The 16006-nt window shown below is 61.6% G+C and overlaps 5 protein-coding genes across 5 annotated transcripts; 4 read left to right on the top strand and 1 right to left on the bottom strand.

The window, feature by feature from the left end:
* Positions 1–1091: 1091 nt before the first annotated feature.
* On the top strand, positions 1092–5746 carry CHLRE_17g734200v5 (uncharacterized protein). Its single transcript, XM_001693009.2, has 15 exons — positions 1092–1181; positions 1285–1334; positions 1467–1531; positions 1623–1670; positions 1839–1945; positions 2138–2303; positions 2507–2599; positions 3147–3188; positions 3482–3598; positions 3775–3844; positions 3969–4065; positions 4285–4366; positions 4576–4665; positions 4867–4939; positions 5156–5746. The coding sequence occupies exons 1-15, from the start codon at positions 1135–1137 to the stop codon at positions 5332–5334; spliced, it is 1326 nt and encodes a 441-aa protein (XP_001693061.1). The 5' UTR covers positions 1092–1134; the 3' UTR covers positions 5335–5746.
* Positions 5747–5871: 125 nt separating this feature from the next.
* CHLRE_17g734150v5 (uncharacterized protein) lies at positions 5872–9607 on the top strand. Its single transcript, XM_043072497.1, has 8 exons — positions 5872–6063; positions 6149–6311; positions 6629–7219; positions 7374–7418; positions 7797–7906; positions 8176–8212; positions 8486–8581; positions 8745–9607. Exons 1-8 carry the CDS (start codon positions 5969–5971, stop codon positions 8892–8894), a joined length of 1287 nt encoding a protein of 428 aa, XP_042914956.1. The 5' UTR covers positions 5872–5968; the 3' UTR covers positions 8895–9607.
* A 234-nt stretch (positions 9608–9841) lies between these two features.
* Positions 9842–12906, top strand: CHLRE_17g734142v5 (uncharacterized protein). The gene is made up of 2 exons (XM_043072496.1): positions 9842–10088; positions 10318–12906. Exon 2 carries the CDS (start codon positions 10366–10368, stop codon positions 10588–10590), a length of 225 nt encoding a protein of 74 aa, XP_042914954.1. The 5' UTR covers positions 9842–10088; positions 10318–10365; the 3' UTR covers positions 10591–12906.
* Positions 11372–12906, top strand: CHLRE_17g734134v5 (uncharacterized protein). Its single transcript, XM_043072495.1, has one exon. It carries the CDS (start codon positions 11536–11538, stop codon positions 11737–11739), a length of 204 nt encoding a protein of 67 aa, XP_042914955.1. The 5' UTR covers positions 11372–11535; the 3' UTR covers positions 11740–12906.
* A 3-nt stretch (positions 12907–12909) lies between these two features.
* Positions 12910–15441, bottom strand: CHLRE_17g734125v5 (uncharacterized protein). Its single transcript, XM_043072494.1, has 2 exons — positions 14175–15441; positions 12910–13984 (listed from the first exon to the last, which is right to left on the bottom strand). Exons 1-2 carry the CDS (start codon positions 14654–14656, stop codon positions 13921–13923), a joined length of 546 nt encoding a protein of 181 aa, XP_042914953.1. The 5' UTR covers positions 14657–15441; the 3' UTR covers positions 12910–13920.
* Between the last annotated feature and the right edge of the window lie 565 nt (positions 15442–16006).

Genomic DNA, 16006 nt, shown 5'->3' with positions numbered 1-16006 from the left:
ACTCGAGGTTTTGCCGGGACAGGAGGTTTGGGCCGGAGTGGCTGCGAGTGCTGCCGGCGGGAGTGATGGCCGCGCCGTGGCAGTGATGGCAGCGTGGGTTTGAGGCGGGCATGACCAGGACAGAACTCAGCCCCTGGGCCCTGGTCCTTCACCTCCAAGGGGCGGCTTACGGGAGGGGGCTTAGTCCAAACCAATCCCAGTTGAACAACCCAGAACCCGAAACCAGCCCCCAACGCAGCGGGAGGGAGGCAGGGAGCACACTGGGAAACTCGCAGGGGACCATGTTCAGGGAAATACTTCCTTGTGTGAATGCAGGTGCAAGACGCCGACCATGTGCCAAGCAACGGGTTGGGTGAGGTAACAGGGGTGGCAGGGTGGAAGAATGCGAATGTTACAGAGGGGACAGTCCCAGCACCCGAAGACGCCGAGCCATCACATGCTATCAGGGCCCAACTTGACTCCACCAACCCCGACTTGGTGGAAGGCTGCATCAACTGCGGCTACCCGTCCGGCTCCTAGCTGGGCACCCTGGGCTACCGTCCTTGTGCTGGCCGTCGCGCTGGCCGCGCTTTCCGACAGGTCACCAAGTTTCTGGCGGAGGCGATAAACAATTGGAGAGAGCCAGGGACACCCGCACTAACAGTCAATGACGAGTGTTGCGGAACTAATGCGTACGCAGACCAGAGCGAACAGTCATAGACTCATATCGCGCGTACTACGTACTGTGCAAGGCCCCCCCCAAAGAAACGGTGAAACTTGGCATTTTAGGCCTGTGACACGCCACGCGCGGCCCACTAGACATGAAACACCGAAATGTTTCGCCCCAAGCAGCCTAACCAGACACCGACCAGCTTGACCATGCCCGCCGGCGCTGCTGATCTGCACCGCCCTCAGCGCTCTCCTCCCCCGCGGCCCCGCCCCCGGAAAACGTGAAGCGCAGGGGAAGCATGGAAAAGCGGCTGCCGTGGCCAGCGAGCAGTGGGAAACATGGGAGGGGCGCCCGCACCTTCCCGACGAACATGGAGGCTGCCGAAGTATGGGCACGAACCCGTAGCATGGGCGAGGCTGCGTGAAGCCCCCAACATGCGCGACGTGAACTCTGTTTCTTTCTTCCTGCACAAGCAAACCGTAAAAATGCAGCTCAACGTGCGGTCCACCGCCAGCGGCGCGCGTTCGTCGACGTGAGCTTGAGCACCGCAAATTTGTACACCAATTGTTTGGACATTCTGTCAATTGCAGCTTTTTCAGATGTATATGCTAATTAAACTTCGCTTCTCCTTGCAGGCGCTCACGCCGCATGACGGCTGTGGTTCAGGCCGTCGCGCAGCGGGCTGGTGCGTGGAGCTTCGTGAAAATTGAGCATTCCAATGATCGTTGCTGATCGCGTCACACGTGCGCGCCTTGGCTCTATGCTTGCAGCTGCAATCGACCCCAATCGACTTGCATCCCTCGCACGTTTTGCGCAGGCACCATTGACGTCCAGCGCAACGAGAACTTTGGCAAGCTGCGCGCTGGCTACTTGTTCCCTGAGGTGGGGGGAAAGGGTCGGCGGTTTGCTGGGGGGCGCGCGGGGCTCTGCGTGGCACTAACCCGTACACAACTATCGCGTCGTCGCCCCACAGATTGCCCGCCGGCGGAAGGCCCACCAGGAGAAGAACCCCGATGCCAAGGTGTGTGCATGTGATGGGCGGCTGCCGGGTATCGCTTACATGGCCATGTGGCTAGCGAGTTCTTGACCGAGTAGCCCCACAACCAGCGGTTTTGGGCTTTTGGGCGCGTATGCATGTTCGCTTTCGTGGCGCATACTCGCCCACACGCCCAACCACGCACACAAACAGATCATCTCTCTGGGCATCGGTGACACCACCGAGCCCCTGCCCAAGTACATCGCTGACGCCATGGCAAAGGCCGCGGCCGGCCTGGCCACCCGCGAGGGCTACAGCGGGTGCGTGGGCGTGTGTTGTGTGCGTGGAGGCGGGGAGGGGTTACGTGCCCGGGCCCAATGAAGTAGGTCCCAATAGTCAAGGGTTCGTCGCCCTAAATGCAGTGCGAGCTGCATCTCTCCTCCTCTCCTCCTCTCCTCCCCTCCTCCCCCGCTTTTCCAAACATCCTCGCAACACCCCACTGGCCCTGACAGCTACGGCGCGGAGCAGGGCCAGGGCGCGCTGCGCGAGGCGGTCGCCTCCACCTTCTACGGCCACGCGGGCCGGGCGGCGGATGAGATCTTCATCTCGGACGGATCCAAGTGCGACATTGCGCGCATCCAGATGATGTTTGGATCCAAGCCCACCGTGGCCGTGCAGGTGCGGGGCGTGCGTTGGGGGGGGGGGGCGGGGCGTTGGGTGCGAGGTTAGGGCGGTGGGAGCACCTCACCGGGCACCGGAACCCCACTGGGCAACTGAAACTTGTTGCTAGTGGGCGGCACCCCCCCCCCGGCAGTCTTCTGTGCGTCCTGTACCGCTTTCCCAACTATCTTTGCAACCCCCCGCCCGCCCCTCCCTCGCAGGACCCCTCCTACCCGGTGTACGTGGACACCTCTGTGATGATGGGCATGACGGGCGACCACAACGGCACCGGCTTCGACGGCATCGAGTACATGGTGCGGCGGCAGAGGGGGAATGGGGATTTGGGGGAAGGGGGGGAGGGATTTGGGGGAAATGGGGGAGGAGGAGGGGAGGAGGGAGGGGCAGAGGGGGGTTGTTTCCCGGTCAGGAACACCAGGCAGCGGGACGGGAAAGGTTGCGGGTGGGAGGTGGGCAGGATGCTAGTTTAATTCTAGATGAATCCTGAATCTGGGTGGGGGACGGCATCGGTGAGGCTTGTGGGGAAGACTTGCATAGGGGGGTGCACGGATTGGGTGGAGCGGGGCTTGTGAGCAGTTGTGGGAGGCAAGGCGGGCAGGGGCGTGTAGCAGAGCCGGCAGTCGAGGCACGTCTCCTTCCACGCACCCCTCGCCCCCTGGCTGCTGCTGTGCCGCAACCCACCGCCACCGCCTCCGCTTTGCTGTACCCCGCACTGCACCCTGAACCCCTGGACCATTGAGCCGCGCGCGCGCGCACACACAAACACACACACACACACACACACACACACACACACACAGTGTCGAGCCCGTCCCTTGTGCTCTGTCTGACACGTGCACGCAGGTGTGCAACCCCGACAACCACTTCTTCCCCGACCTGTCCAAGGTGCGTCTGCGTGTGTGTGCTGTCACCGAGGGGTCGCTGAGGGGTCGCTAGCTAGTCGGCGGCGGCGTCTCGGCGTACCAGCTACGACCAACGCCTCAGCAGCTCTCCTCGGCCGCACTCAGCGTTCGCATTTCTGGGCACTTCGATGCTTACCACCGCTAATCCGACAGCTGCTGCATCAGCCACCAACCGCAACCCCCACGCAATCCCTCCCAAACCCAATCCCCAAAGGCCCTAACCCCAACCCAATCCAACCCTCCCCAACCTCAACCCACCCACCCCTCACCTCACAGGCCAAGCGCACCGACATCATCTTCTTCTGCTCGCCCAACAACCCCACCGGCGCCGCCGCCACCCGCGCCCAGCTGACGGAGCTGGTCAACTTCGCGCGCAAGAACGGCTCCATCCTGGTGCGATGCGTGGGAGACTGTGGGATGTGCCTTGCGTTCAAGCGTGTGGGTTGTGTCTGTGGAAGATGTGCCAGCATCAGCCAGCAGCTGTCGTACTTGCACCCGACACGCCAATAATAACATGGCACGCTCGCACGCTTTGGCTCTCCCCCACACCCATCGCCTACAACACACAGGTGTACGACGCCGCCTACGCGCTGTACATTTCCAACCCCGACTGCCCCAAGACCATCTACGAGATCCCGGGTACGTGTGCCGCTGTGACGTGCCGACTGCCGTGTCATACATGTGCCTCTAGGAGGTGGCGCGCCTAAACTATAACCCGCACCTAACACCCCACCCCTCCCCCTCTCCCTTTTACCCCACTCAGGCGCTGACGAGGTGGCCATCGAGACCTGCTCCTTCTCCAAGTACGCAGGCTTCACCGGCGTGCGCCTGGGCTGGACCGTGGTGCCCAAGGCCCTCAAGTGAGTGTGGGGGAGAGGGGGGACGTGTGAGGGAGGCGCGCGGGAGGAGGGGTGCTGAGGGGAGTGGGGAAGTCGGTGCGGCAACCCTCGTGGGCACCCCTCGTGGGCGCCTCTCCGTTACATACCACACAGCCACAGCCACGCACCTCTGCACCTCCGACCCCGTCCTCCCCAACCCCGACCCTCCCACCTCCCACCTCCCACCTCGCCGCAACACAGGTACGCCAACGGCGAGCCGGTGCACGCGGACTGGAACCGCGTCATGACCACCTGCTTCAACGGCGCCTCCAACATCGTGCAGGTGCGGCTTTGGGCGGGTGTTTGGTTGGGTCAGTGGGCATGTTGTTTTGTGATCGTGTTCGGGCTTTGCGCTTGGGAAGGTCCTTCTTGAGTGCGCGCTGTCCAATGTCGTGTGTGCGGCTTATGCTGCATGCGCACGTCATACCACGCCCACGACCACACCTACCCACGCTACAACCCACATGTTTTCAATTACGCCCATGCACACAGGCGGGCGGTCTGGCCTGCCTGCAGCCGGAGGGGCTCAAGGAGATGAACGCCATGATCAAGTTCTACAAGGAGAACGCCCAGATCCTCAAGGTGGGGATCAGGGGTCGACGGCAAGGGGGCAGGGAGCGGGGAGCGGGGGGCGGGGGTTAGATTGCAGGGGGAGTGGAACCAACCAACTCTGGTCATTGTGGCACTGCCTGCTGCCCCCGGGTCCTTGTTCAAGTGTTGTAACTCAGGCTTGGAATCGGCCCCCAAACCCGTTACCTCCCCTCCGCCCCCGCCGCCCGCCAGACCACCTTCACGGAGATGGGCTTCAGTGTGTATGGCGGTGACGACGCGCCCTACATCTGGGTGGGCTTCCCGGGTGAGTGACGGGGAGTGAGGGGAGGGGCCACTAGGAGGAGAGGCGACACTGGAAGGCGGCACCGGGAGGCAACACGGGGAGGCGACACGGGGCGAGGGGGCCATGAGGCGACGCCTGAGAGCCGGGCCGCCCGGGCCATAGGAAAGCCAAGAGCCTGCTCACACTGCGTCCTCCCTCAACACCGCTCACCCCCACCATCGCGACCCTTACCTTCAGGCAAGCCCTCCTGGGACGTGTTCGCCGAGATCTTGGAGCGCTGCAACATCGTTACCACCCCCGGCTCCGGCTTCGGCCCCGCCGGCGAGGGCTTTGTGCGCGCCTCCGCCTTCGGCAGCCGCGAGAACATCCTGGAGGCGGTGCGGCGCTTTAAGGAGGCCTACGGCAAGCGTAACTAGAGGGAGGGAGAGCGAGGCGTGTCATGGATTGGAGGGATGGTGGAGCTAGAGGAGGACGACGAGAGAGGCGGCGTGAGGCGAAGAAAGGGATGGGGCGCGCTGTGGGGGGCGTGGCGTGTGAGAGTTTGATCTGTCCGGCTGTCCTGCTGGCTAGCTGGTGGCTAGGTGGGTTAAGCAGAATGGCCAATTCGTTTGCCTGCTTGCGTGCTTGCCTGCGTGCGTTGCCCCGTGCTTGTTTTGGAGCGGCGGTGCAGGAGTGGGTTGGGAACGGTGGTGTCACGGCGGGAGGGCGTGCAGAACCAATTTTGTGTCCAGAGGCTCTCACCCGTACGCAGTGGTGCCCTGAAGGGAGGTGGTGTGGAAATGCCTTCAGGCGATGGGGATGTGGGGTCCCTTGTAACCGATCCCTATAGAAGCAGGAGGTCTCATGTTCCATCACGAGCAGGAGGTCTGCGAGTCGTGCATCTCAGGTACCTTGGAGGGGGGATGGCTGGGATTGGCAGGGAAGGGCTGGGGTCATGTTCCACAAATTCTCCTGGACCATCCGAATTGCATGTGAATGCACGATTCCTTGGATAAACGCCAGCTCTAACTTGAAGAACCTTGCGACCCTGCCGAGTCGACCGGCTCAAAAATGCCGGCGCAAGAAAAGGTTTTCCGGAACGCGGGATGGCTCATCAAAACAGTACATGGTCCCATTATGGGGGATAAAGAAGGAGACGCCTTCAGGTGCGCAAGTGCAGGATGGCCGGGCGCCAAAACGTCGCGGGCTCAGCTGGTTGCCCAAGACTCCCTGCTCTCTGCTTTACTCCAGGCGTTATCTTTCTGCAATCGTGCTGCCGGAGATGGTCTTCCACCTGAACCGTGTCGAGCTGGTGCATGAAGCGAGCGGCGTGGTGATCAGCCTGAACGCCTTTGACGCGCTCGCGGGATGGCGGCACGAGGACCTGCCGCCCCTCCAAGTGCGGGTCGCCGAGGTGAGGGAGCGGCAACCCCAGCTAGCGACCCAGGAGGCAGACCCCGGCCTGCGCTGGGCTTTCGTCGCAACCCCGGAGCCCCGGAGTGGCACGGGCCAACGTCAGCGTGCCCCCCCCCCCACCCACCCACCTCGGGACGGGAATTGCCTTAATTTGGCCGGTGGTACATGAGAGGAGCGGCAGCGCGAGCTGGGCTGTGCACGGAAGCTCTTCCTCTAGGGGTTTAGCGGGGGTGTGCTGCCCACCTGCTTCCCCTTGCCCTGCCTTTGCTGCTGCTGTGTTAGATGTTGCTGTGTGTTGTGAACACCAATTCGCAGGAGTGGCGCAAGGCGCGCGAGCACGAGATCGCGCAGCAGAACGCGGTGCAGCTGACCTACGACTGGACCTTCACCACACCCTACACATGCACCGTGGTGCCGCCGCCTGCGCCGGCTTCGCAGCAGTCGGCATCTCCCTCGACCACCGGATCCGCCTCCTCAACCACCTCCTCGGACGCAGCGGCTGCGGCTGCGCCGCCCTCCACCTCCTCCGCCGCCTCCTCCTCGGCCTCCGCCGCACCCTCGGAGGGCGGGAAGGAGGGGGAGGCGGCGGGGGGGCTGTCGCTGCAGGCGCTGCGGCACCACCCCCGTGGCGTGGCCGACTTTGTGTGCGACACGCCAGCCGGCACGTCAGCCGCATCAGCAGCACCTGAAGCACCACATCCATCGCAAGCAACGGGCACGGCGCACCCTCCGCCAACGCAGCCACCATCTCATCCAGCTGCCGCTGCTGCTGCTGCTGCTGCTGCTGCTGCTGCCGCCGCTGCTGCAGCTGCTGAGCCCGTGCCCGCGTGTGTGTGGCAGCCTACGTCGGAGCAGATCGACCGCGGGCTGCTCATGGAGCGAGACCCCATCCTGTTCTATGACGAGGTGAGAAGGGGGGAAGGGGAAGAAGGGGGGAGAGAGGGGGCGCAGGGCAGGGGCGGGGCACGTGTGGGCATGGTTGGAGGGTGGGTGCGTGTTTGCCACGAAGCTCGCCTCTCACTCCACTCCCCCCAACCCCCATCCCTACACACACATTCAGGTGCCGCTGTATGAGTCGGACCTGGACGACAACGGCGTGTGCGCGGTGGGTGGCACCTGGTGTGGAGGTGTGGAGATGTGGGTGGGGTGGAGGTGTGGGTGGGATGTTGGCTGGGGTGGAGGTGTGGGTGGGTGGAGATGTGGGTGGGGTGGAGGTGTGGGTGGGGTGTGGGTGGAGATATGGGTGGGGTGGAGGTGTGGGTGGGATGTTGGCTGGGGTTGATGTGTGCGGTACTCACACACACGTACGCCAGCGTCGAGCCGCATCCCATGCCTCGTTCTTCGCGTTTCGTCTGTGCATCTGTCACCCCCCCCCCCCGTGCTGTTACCCCCCGTCTACCATTCCGTTAGCTAACCATGAATGTTTTCTTGTTGCTTTGTTGTTTTCTTACACGTCCTCGCCCCGCCTCCCACCCCTCTTCAGGTGACGGCCAAGCTGCGCGTGATGCCGCGGTGCTGGCTGGTACTGCTGCGCTGCTGGGTGCGCGTGGACGGTAGCCTGGTGCGGCTGAGGGAGAGCCGCCTGTTCTGCAGGTGGGGAGGTAGTGGGTGGGTGCGGGTGGCGGAGGGTGGAGAGTGGGGTGTTTGGAGTGCATGGGCGCAAGATGGAAGAATTGAACGGTGTGAAAGGTGGCGCGGCGGGCTGACGAGGGCCTTGGAGGGAATGGGGCGGAATGTACTGTATCCTCCGTGGCCCCGGGTCACCTCACCCCGCTTCACACCACCGCATCTCACCTCACCTCTTCCATCTGCCTCTTCCCCACCTGCCTGCACTGTGCACTGGGCACCGCGACGCGCTACAGACACGACATGCGCTCAAAGGCGCTGGATGTGCTGCAGGTGCGTGTGCGCTGGGGCGGGTGTGCATGTGCTGTGGCGGGGCCGGGGCTTTCGCGGGGCGGGGCCGTAGGTGAATGGACTGGGTGAGCCGCATGGGCCGGGCATGCCGGGTGACTTGAAGGTGGTCTTGCCATATGGCTGCCTGCATATGCTGCAGTGTTGTCTTAACTAACGGATGCCCCATTCCCCGCTGATTACACATATCACATACGGTCCATTGCCTTGTACGGTACACAATCTCTCTCTCTCTCACCTGCACCTACACCCGCACAGGAGGTGCGCTACTGCGAGGGCGGTTTCAAGGACCTGCGGCGGGCCGGGGCGCCGGACGAGGGGCCGGCGTACACGGACGCAGACGCCGCGGCGCAGGTGTGGTTTGTCGTGGGTGGGTGTAGGGTGGGTATAGGGTGGGTGGGTGGCATCAGTTCATACACCCGCAGTGCCCCTTCTCCCCCTGCAATTGGTCTATGTAACATACCGGCCTCATATGAACAAGACACCCACACGCCCCCCACCTACCCACACCGCACAGGTATTCCAGGCTGTGGCGCCCGTCGGGCTCAAGACTCTGCAGCTGCGCAAAATGACCTTGCCGCAGCCGCAGCAGCTGCCGCAGCCGTCATTGCAGGCCGCCACCGCCACTCCCACCACCACCGCCATGAAGCCGCCGTCATCATCTTAGGACGAACAATGACATGGGAACCGGGCGAAGGGATTCGGCGTCCGGAGGCCTCATGACACGTGTGTGTGTGTGTGTGGGGGGGGGGGGTGTCTGGTTCACTATTTCTTGACATGACTGGCGGGACTAAATTAAGCTGCACCGCTTTCAGCGTGCGTGTCACGGTGAATGGCGTCATGAGAAATATAGGAATGCGCGGGAGGAGGAGCAAGATGTGGAAAAGCGCGCATTCATTCTGAGCGTGTAGCGCTAATGCCGCCTTTGTGTAAAATCAAGGGCTTTGCGCTTTTGAACCCCGCCCCTGCCGTTACACATACGGCAACTATTCCTTGTGCATGTGCTTTCACTGTGAACTCCTCCAAACCACGCACATTGGGCATGTCATTTTTGGGCGAGGCCGCTGGCCCTCACCATCTTTGGTGCCCTCATCGTGATGCAGGGCTTCTTCAAGCGCTGGCCCAACTCGCGCTGGCGCTTCACTGTCGTGGCGCCAGGCGAGTATGTGGGTGACGCAGAGCAGGGCACCTGGTGAGCTGGTGTAGCTGCGAGGAGCTGTAACGCTGAGAGAAGAACCTGTGCCTCGTGCCTTGGGATGGGGATGGGAGCGGTTGACAGGACAAGGGTGCATGTGGGGCCTAGAAACGCGAGTTTGTTCGCCACGAGTATTCGAATACGGCGATGGTCAGCGGGAGTATGGATACTCTAGTCGGCTTGGGATGCCATGCCCATCACACACCCATGCTGACTCCAGCCATGCACTCCTGCTCTGCCGCTGCAAACTGTTTGCTGTCTGCTTGGGGTATGGGCGTCAGCTGGGGGGACCTCGCCAACCTGCCTTGCCACTGTCCCATCACACACCCATGCTGACTGCCAGGAGTCGTCGGGTGGAGACCAGGTCGTGAAGGGTTATGTATGGCCACGCAACGCAAAATCTTGAATGCTAAATTTAATTGATTTCTCATCGAGGACACACATATTGAATGCTAAATTTAATTGTTTTTGGGCTGAGCCCCCCGAGCCCACCTTCTCGAAACCAGGGGGGGCGAAGCCCCCCAGGATTGCCCCTGTCCTGCCTACGTCGACAAAAAGTGCCAAACTGGCACAAACCGCGGGCAGCGCTGCCTGCAGGCGGTCGTACCATGGGGGGGCTTACGTGCTCACCAAGTCCAAGTGTGCAACCACTGCGGGACGGTGTGGGTGAGTCCACTTTGTGGGCGGGCGGCTGGCTGGGCGATGGATGGGTGGCTGGGTGGCGGCTCAGTGGGGCTCAGTGGGTGATGGCTGGCTGGGTGACGGCTCAGTGGGGCTCAGTGGGGCTCAGTGGGGCGCAGTCGTGGGCTCAGTGGGGCTCAGTGGGTGACGGCTGGGTGACGGCTCAGTCGTGGGCTCAGTGGGACTCACTCACTCTACCCTCCCGACGGTGCAGGGACGTGACGTCAACTCCGCAACCAACATCCGGCACGCGCTGGTGGAAATGCTGCTGGGGCACAAGCGACCTGCATCGCTGCAGACTGGCGGCGGCGGCGGCGGCGGCGGCGGCGGCGGCGGCGGCGGCAGCGGCGGCGGCGGCAGCGGCGGCGGCGGCAGCGGCAGCGGCGGCGGCGCGTGCGCGCATCTTGGTAGCGGAGGGGGCGGGAAAGGCCACGTGGAGGAGGAGAGCGCAGCGCCGCCCATGAAGCGGCGCAAGCGCGCAGGCTGAGGAGCCGGCTGGTGTCTTGGTAGCGGTCCGCGGTGGGGCTGGCAGGGCATGCGTAGCGGCATGACAAGTAGTGCGGCTGTTGACAACTGTTCTTCGTCTGGCTGCGGTTGGCTCTGCTGTGGCATCGCGACTGCTAGATAGGCACCTAGTTTGGCTATGTGCCTGTTGAAACCGACCCCGGCTATGTCCGGGCGATGAGGTTGTTCGGCCTCAGACTGTGGAGGGGCTCAGCCCCTTTTCCCGTGACCGGGGAACACTTGTCTCATCGAGGACACACATACTGCAAGCCTGAGCTCGCTCAACGATGGCCCAGTGCAACCTCTCCTCTCCTTTTCCTCAGCTGTTTCCGCGGCAGAGGCGCTTACGTTGCAACCGCATGGCGGAGGCGCTTACGGGGCAAGGCTGCCAGGTGCGCAGCAGGTCTGCGTTCGCAGCTGCTAGTGCCACGTAAACTCATGGTTGGACAAAAGCTTATCGGGACCACTGTTTGCAAACTTGTGGACTGCAGAGATCTCGCCGCCTGCTTCCCCTCGCAACTTCACCAGCTTCCGCAGCTTCGGCTCAGCCTGCGGCCCCACATGACGGGGGTACTGACGAAGGGGGAAGCGGCGGGCGGGGAGGGCCGACCACGCCCACCGGCTCGCCGCCTGCTGGTGACGGCGATCAGTGGTGGTGGCGGAACTTTGTCACCAGCGTGCAGTACAGCTCTAGCTGGGGAGCGTTCTTCTTGGCCGCTGCATTATACTTCGGCTTCGGCCAGATAGGCCAGGGCATTGGCCGGATAGGCCAGGGCATTGGCCAGCTGGGGGATGGCCTGAAGATTGGCCTGGCCAACTTTGCGTGCGGCCTGGACGCTGAGGGGTCCAAAGGCGGCGGCTTGAAGTAGGGCGGCCAGCAGCGCGGGGCAGTGGCCTGGGAGACGGGCTGAGGGACGGCCTGGGGACCATGGGCAGCGGCCTGGGAGACGGGCTGAAGGGCGGGATTGCTGCTGGCGTTGAGCCCGTCAAGGAGGGCAACAAGGCTGCGGGCAATTCGTTCTCCAAAGCATTTTCAGCAGCCATGAATAAGGGGGCCATGTTCCGCAGCGTATGTAGCGCTACCACGCCAGTTATTGGCCTCTTGAGCTGGCTGTTTCCGTGTTGGCGCTAAAGCATATCCCGGCATGAATGCGTGTAGTAACGTGTGCCTTAACGTGTGCATGAACGTCGATGTGGTGTATGCAAGGGATGTCTGGGGTTCGGGGATGCGTTTGTCGTTCATTGATGATGGGAATGCTCACTTGGTTGGCCCGGCACGGTGTATTGTGTGCGAGACCGGAGTAAGGGACTAAGGGAAAGGCACATGTACTTCCTCCGCATTTGCATTCTAGCGCACGTCTGCTGTGACTTGGGAGGGGCAAAAGTTTGAGTGGCCGTCAACACGTTCAACGCAAGAGCGGGGTTGGCTATGACTGGTTCAGGGGGGTCCTGCAGTGGCCCTTGAGCTTTGTTCACGAGCGGCTAGCAATGGGCAGCGTTGTAATATACATCGGGCCCGCGGCCGCCAAGTTTGCAGAGCTTTTCAGTGCTGTCGGGAGCGTGCCAGGATAGATGTAATGCGTGGGCGCTGCCCTGCGATAGGAATGATCACGAAGGCCAACGGGACGAAGAGCATTGAAGTGTTATTAAGTGTACAGACACACGCGCAGAGTGTACTTTTTGGCGTCGTGGCAGTGCGGAGCAGAATTGCTTGCTCACGGTGTGGTCATGCTGTGGCCCATTGGCCTGAATAACATTGTACAGTAGAGAGTACGAGAGGCTGCATTATGTAGACTTGCCTGGGAGACGGACTGCAATGGGAAGGTGCTGGGCGCGTGTGTCAGCGCGCATGTGCATAGTGCGAAACACCCTGCGCCCATAACTCCTGTCTGCAGAAATAGAGAGCACTGGTAATGCGTGACTGGCTGTGGCGACACGTGCTACTTTATGTCACTAGATGATAGAATGCGTGAGGAAGGCGGTGGGTGCGCGTGTCAGCACTAGTGTGCATGGTGTGGAAGCGCTGCAGCCTGGACTTGGCATGAATAATGCTGCTACGCGGCTGTGATATTGGGAGCGTTGGTATCTATGAATGGCTGCCCGCCAAACGGAAGGTGCTGGGCTCCGGCCCATGACTTGGCCTTGAGTAAATGTCGGGTAAAGGCAACGTGCAACGGACTGGCTGAATACCTCCGTGCTTATGGCCTGCTGAGTCGTGTATATGTTGTGAGAAGGTTGGCGGGCATCAGCGAACAACAACCAAACAACTGGCAAGACATGTTTGTAACATGGAACGTGTACCATCCAAGACCCACCCGCTCGTGCCGCAGTGCAATTACACTTTGCACCTGTGCCCCCACGGGCGGTATCTTTACTGCGTCCGGGCGGCATCGCCACGCAGCACCAGCCTGACCTACACATTTGCGCCCCAGGGCAGGTTCCGCATCAGTCCGTCCGTCCGTGGAAACATCAACTCGACCATCAGCCGAAACGTCTCTCGCTGTTCATCGCTCTCCATTTCGCGTTAGCATGCGCCCGCGGCCCATTCCGCCAGGTCCCCTTGGTAGCTCTCGCCCGGACCCAAGCATTGCGGGTTGTGCAGGCAGTAGCTCTAGTACAGCCACGCGGGTGCCGCCATTGCTTGGCTAGGCTATGGTAATGCGTTCATTCCCCCTGCCCGATGCCGCCCGTGAACCCCCGCGCGCGCGCCATCCTACTGCCGCTGCAGGTCCCCCGCGCGCCATCCTACCGCCAACCGTGGCCCCCGCGCACCCTACCCGCTGCCCTCTATCCCAAACTCGCTGACGCTCACTCAAAGCTCGCCGCACCTCCAGACACAGGCGGCCCGTCAACGAACGACGTTCAGAACGGCCCTTTATTAATTGGCCTCAACCCACAACTCTGACCCTCACGCAAGCCTAATAAGGCAGCCTGCTGACGAATGACACGAACCGTGCATGGGTGCCAGGTTCAGTCCCCCGCCATATATATCAGTACAATACCGCTATACCAGCATAGCCTACAACAGGTAGGGGCGGAGTGACCCGGTTGCGCCTCATCACACTAATCCCCTACATTACTCCGGCGTCTCCTACTTGTGATCACTGGCTCCCTCGGCTTCGCACTGTTCGTCTAAAGCATATTTAACTCCCCTGCTTCAATTACTTCCCTATTCCCTACACGGTACCCCCGATACTACTAGCTCGCGCGGTGCCCCGTTTCCGCGTTGGTCAGACTCAACTTGCACTGCACAATGCTTGCCGCAAACTTTGCGATTGCCTGTGGCTACTGTGGCAAGTACACACCTACCTCTTCACCTGTCTGGCCAGGGCAGGTTCCGGACCCAGCGGCGGCACTGCTGGCACCACACAGTCGGCCTGCAACGAAATGGGCAAGTACGGTACCAGGCGGTACAGTGTGCTTGGTCTGCTGGTTGCACGGTATGTACGCATGTTCGTCCCTCTTCTTACCACCACGTATGAGGCATACATACATGTCATACCGTACCACAGCTGGCAAGTGCGTATACGTGGGGCTATCCAGGGAGGCACTGGGGCGCCCACCTACCTCCCGCTCTTTGCCGTGTGGTCCATGAGGCAGTCGTTAGGGCCAAGGCCTGGGCATCTGCAGGAGCCCCTGCCAACTGCCGCATCCACCGACGGCAGTGCGATGGGGCCTGCAGCGCCTCCATTATTGCCTCCGTTGCCTCCACCGCCTCCGTTGCCTATGTTGCCTGTGTTGCCTCCGCCGCCTCCGTTGCCTCCGTCGCGTCCGTTGCCCCCAACCCAGCTGGAGACCCAGCTTGGACCGAAGATGACCGTCAGCACGACTAGACCCAACAGAGCTACAGTCCTTAGCTGGTTATCAGAAAGCGTTGTGAAGTGCTTGACGAGGTCAAAGAACGCAATGAGGACTTGCGGCAGTCCCCCTGGGTTCATTACCAGCGCAGTTATCACAATTCCGCCAATGGCTCCCATGCCACAGTTAACGAGCACATGATCACTTCGCACGGTTGCCTGACACGGCGGCGGGTCGGCTTCTGCGGTCATGTATGTTCCCTGCCCAAGCAATGTATGAGCGAGCGCCTGACACTCTATGTGCGTGTGTGTACGTGCAAGCTGTTATGCGTGTGTTATGCTCTGCCGAGAATGTGTATGCTGTTAGGGAGGCCTAATGCCCGCCGGTGGCTGTTTAGGCATACGGCGAAGAATGGAAGTAGTGGCGGGCGCAGCAGATGGGGCCAACGCGGCTTTGCTTGTCTGAGTGACAAGGCGCTTGTTTTGCCCGAAGGACTAGTGAGAAAATGACGTCTCATAGGTTTCTATCGCTAGTGTTCCTGCTGGGGGCCCTCCTGCTGGGCGGTACGAGGGCACATCCGCAGGCCTGCAACCGGGGCTTTCGCAAGGCCGACTGCGCCGATGACGCCCTGTTAGAGCAGGTTCGCGCTTTCAACCAGTGGATGAATACAAATGCGCACGTTGTGGACACGCTGCATTACAGCAAGGTCAGGAAGCTGATGACTGACGCTGGCCTCGATGGCAACCGAGTGCATGTGGGCCACATTCAGCCCGACACCGACAAGACGACTCAGGATGAGTATGATTACGGCTGGAACCTCTTTGCACAGCTGGCTTCTGATAACAGGAGACTGGGCCACAAGCTGGTAGGCGACGCTGAATTGGAGTACTATCGGAGGGAGGTACGGCCTATGCCCCCGGCCCTCCGCAAGCACCGACGCAAGGAGCTCTGACCCGCTCTGGCCGATCGAGCAATCGGTCTCACTGGTGTAAAGAACTGGTCTCCACGGTCTAGCCCACACTGCAGCCTGGCATGGGGTATACGGCCGAGTGGTCAGGGGGGGGGGGGTAGGAAACAAAGTGCCAGACCCCATGCCCCGAAATCCCCCGGGACCCCCCTTGAGGGGACGACCGACCCCCCCACGGACAAAACCTTGTTGTTCAGGGGTTGAAACCCCTCCGTTTCACACCAAAGTGGTGTCAATCGACTCCTCTTGACGAGCACTATCACGCACTCCATGCCATCAGCGGTCCTGTTCTGATACTTCGGTCACGGGCGGGATCACACGGGTATGACGCCGGTCTGGGGAGGGGCGAAAACGTGTCCACACGTGTTTCTCCGCGCTCGCACAGATTTAGCCTCCCTCTTTCAGAATTTAACTTATATGACATATAAGGATGCTAAAGTTTGGTTCCCGTCGCATTCTGCGAGGGTGGCTGTCACCACATTTCGCGAGGCATGCTTTCGCCAGGGTCGCACTCTTAAGCCCGGGAGCATGTTTCTAGTCTCCTTGCATGTATATTTGATGACGGCAACAATAATTGGCATCAAAGCGCGGTAATTGTGCAGACTTGAGAAGCCTGTTCACCGCGACGTCACCG

This window comes from Chlamydomonas reinhardtii, chromosome 17 (genome assembly GCF_000002595.2).
Source record: "Chlamydomonas reinhardtii strain CC-503 cw92 mt+ chromosome 17, whole genome shotgun sequence".
NCBI lineage: Eukaryota > Viridiplantae > Chlorophyta > Chlorophyceae > Chlamydomonadales > Chlamydomonadaceae > Chlamydomonas > Chlamydomonas reinhardtii.
This window is presented reverse-complemented; position numbering and strand designations above follow the sequence as displayed.

Coding starts and splice junctions, on each gene's coding strand:
- CHLRE_17g734200v5 (XM_001693009.2), top strand. CDS start 1,135: ATGCAGCTCAACGTGCGGTCCACCGCCAGCGGCGCGCGTTCGTCGAC. Junction 2,304..2,506: donor AGCCCACCGTGGCCGTGCAG/GTGCGGGGCGTG, acceptor CCTCCCTCGCAG/GACCCCTCCTACCCGGTGTA. Junction 3,599..3,774: donor GCAAGAACGGCTCCATCCTG/GTGCGATGCGTG, acceptor TACAACACACAG/GTGTACGACGCCGCCTACGC.
- CHLRE_17g734150v5 (XM_043072497.1), top strand. CDS start 5,969: ATGCCGGCGCAAGAAAAGGTTTTCCGGAACGCGGGATGGCTCATCAAA. Junction 6,064..6,148: donor AAAGAAGGAGACGCCTTCAG/GTGCGCAAGTGC, acceptor GCTTTACTCCAG/GCGTTATCTTTCTGCAATCG. Junction 8,582..8,744: donor ACGCAGACGCCGCGGCGCAG/GTGTGGTTTGTC, acceptor CACACCGCACAG/GTATTCCAGGCTGTGGCGCC.
- CHLRE_17g734142v5 (XM_043072496.1), top strand. CDS start 10,366: ATGCTGCTGGGGCACAAGCGACCTGCATCGCTGCAGACTGGCGGCGGC.
- CHLRE_17g734134v5 (XM_043072495.1), top strand. CDS start 11,536: ATGGGCAGCGGCCTGGGAGACGGGCTGAAGGGCGGGATTGCTGCTGGC.
- CHLRE_17g734125v5 (XM_043072494.1), bottom strand. CDS start 14,656: ATGACCGCAGAAGCCGACCCGCCGCCGTGTCAGGCAACCGTGCGAAGT. Junction 13,985..14,174: donor CACACGGCAAAGAGCGGGAG/GTAGGTGGGCGC, acceptor ATTTCGTTGCAG/GCCGACTGTGTGGTGCCAGC.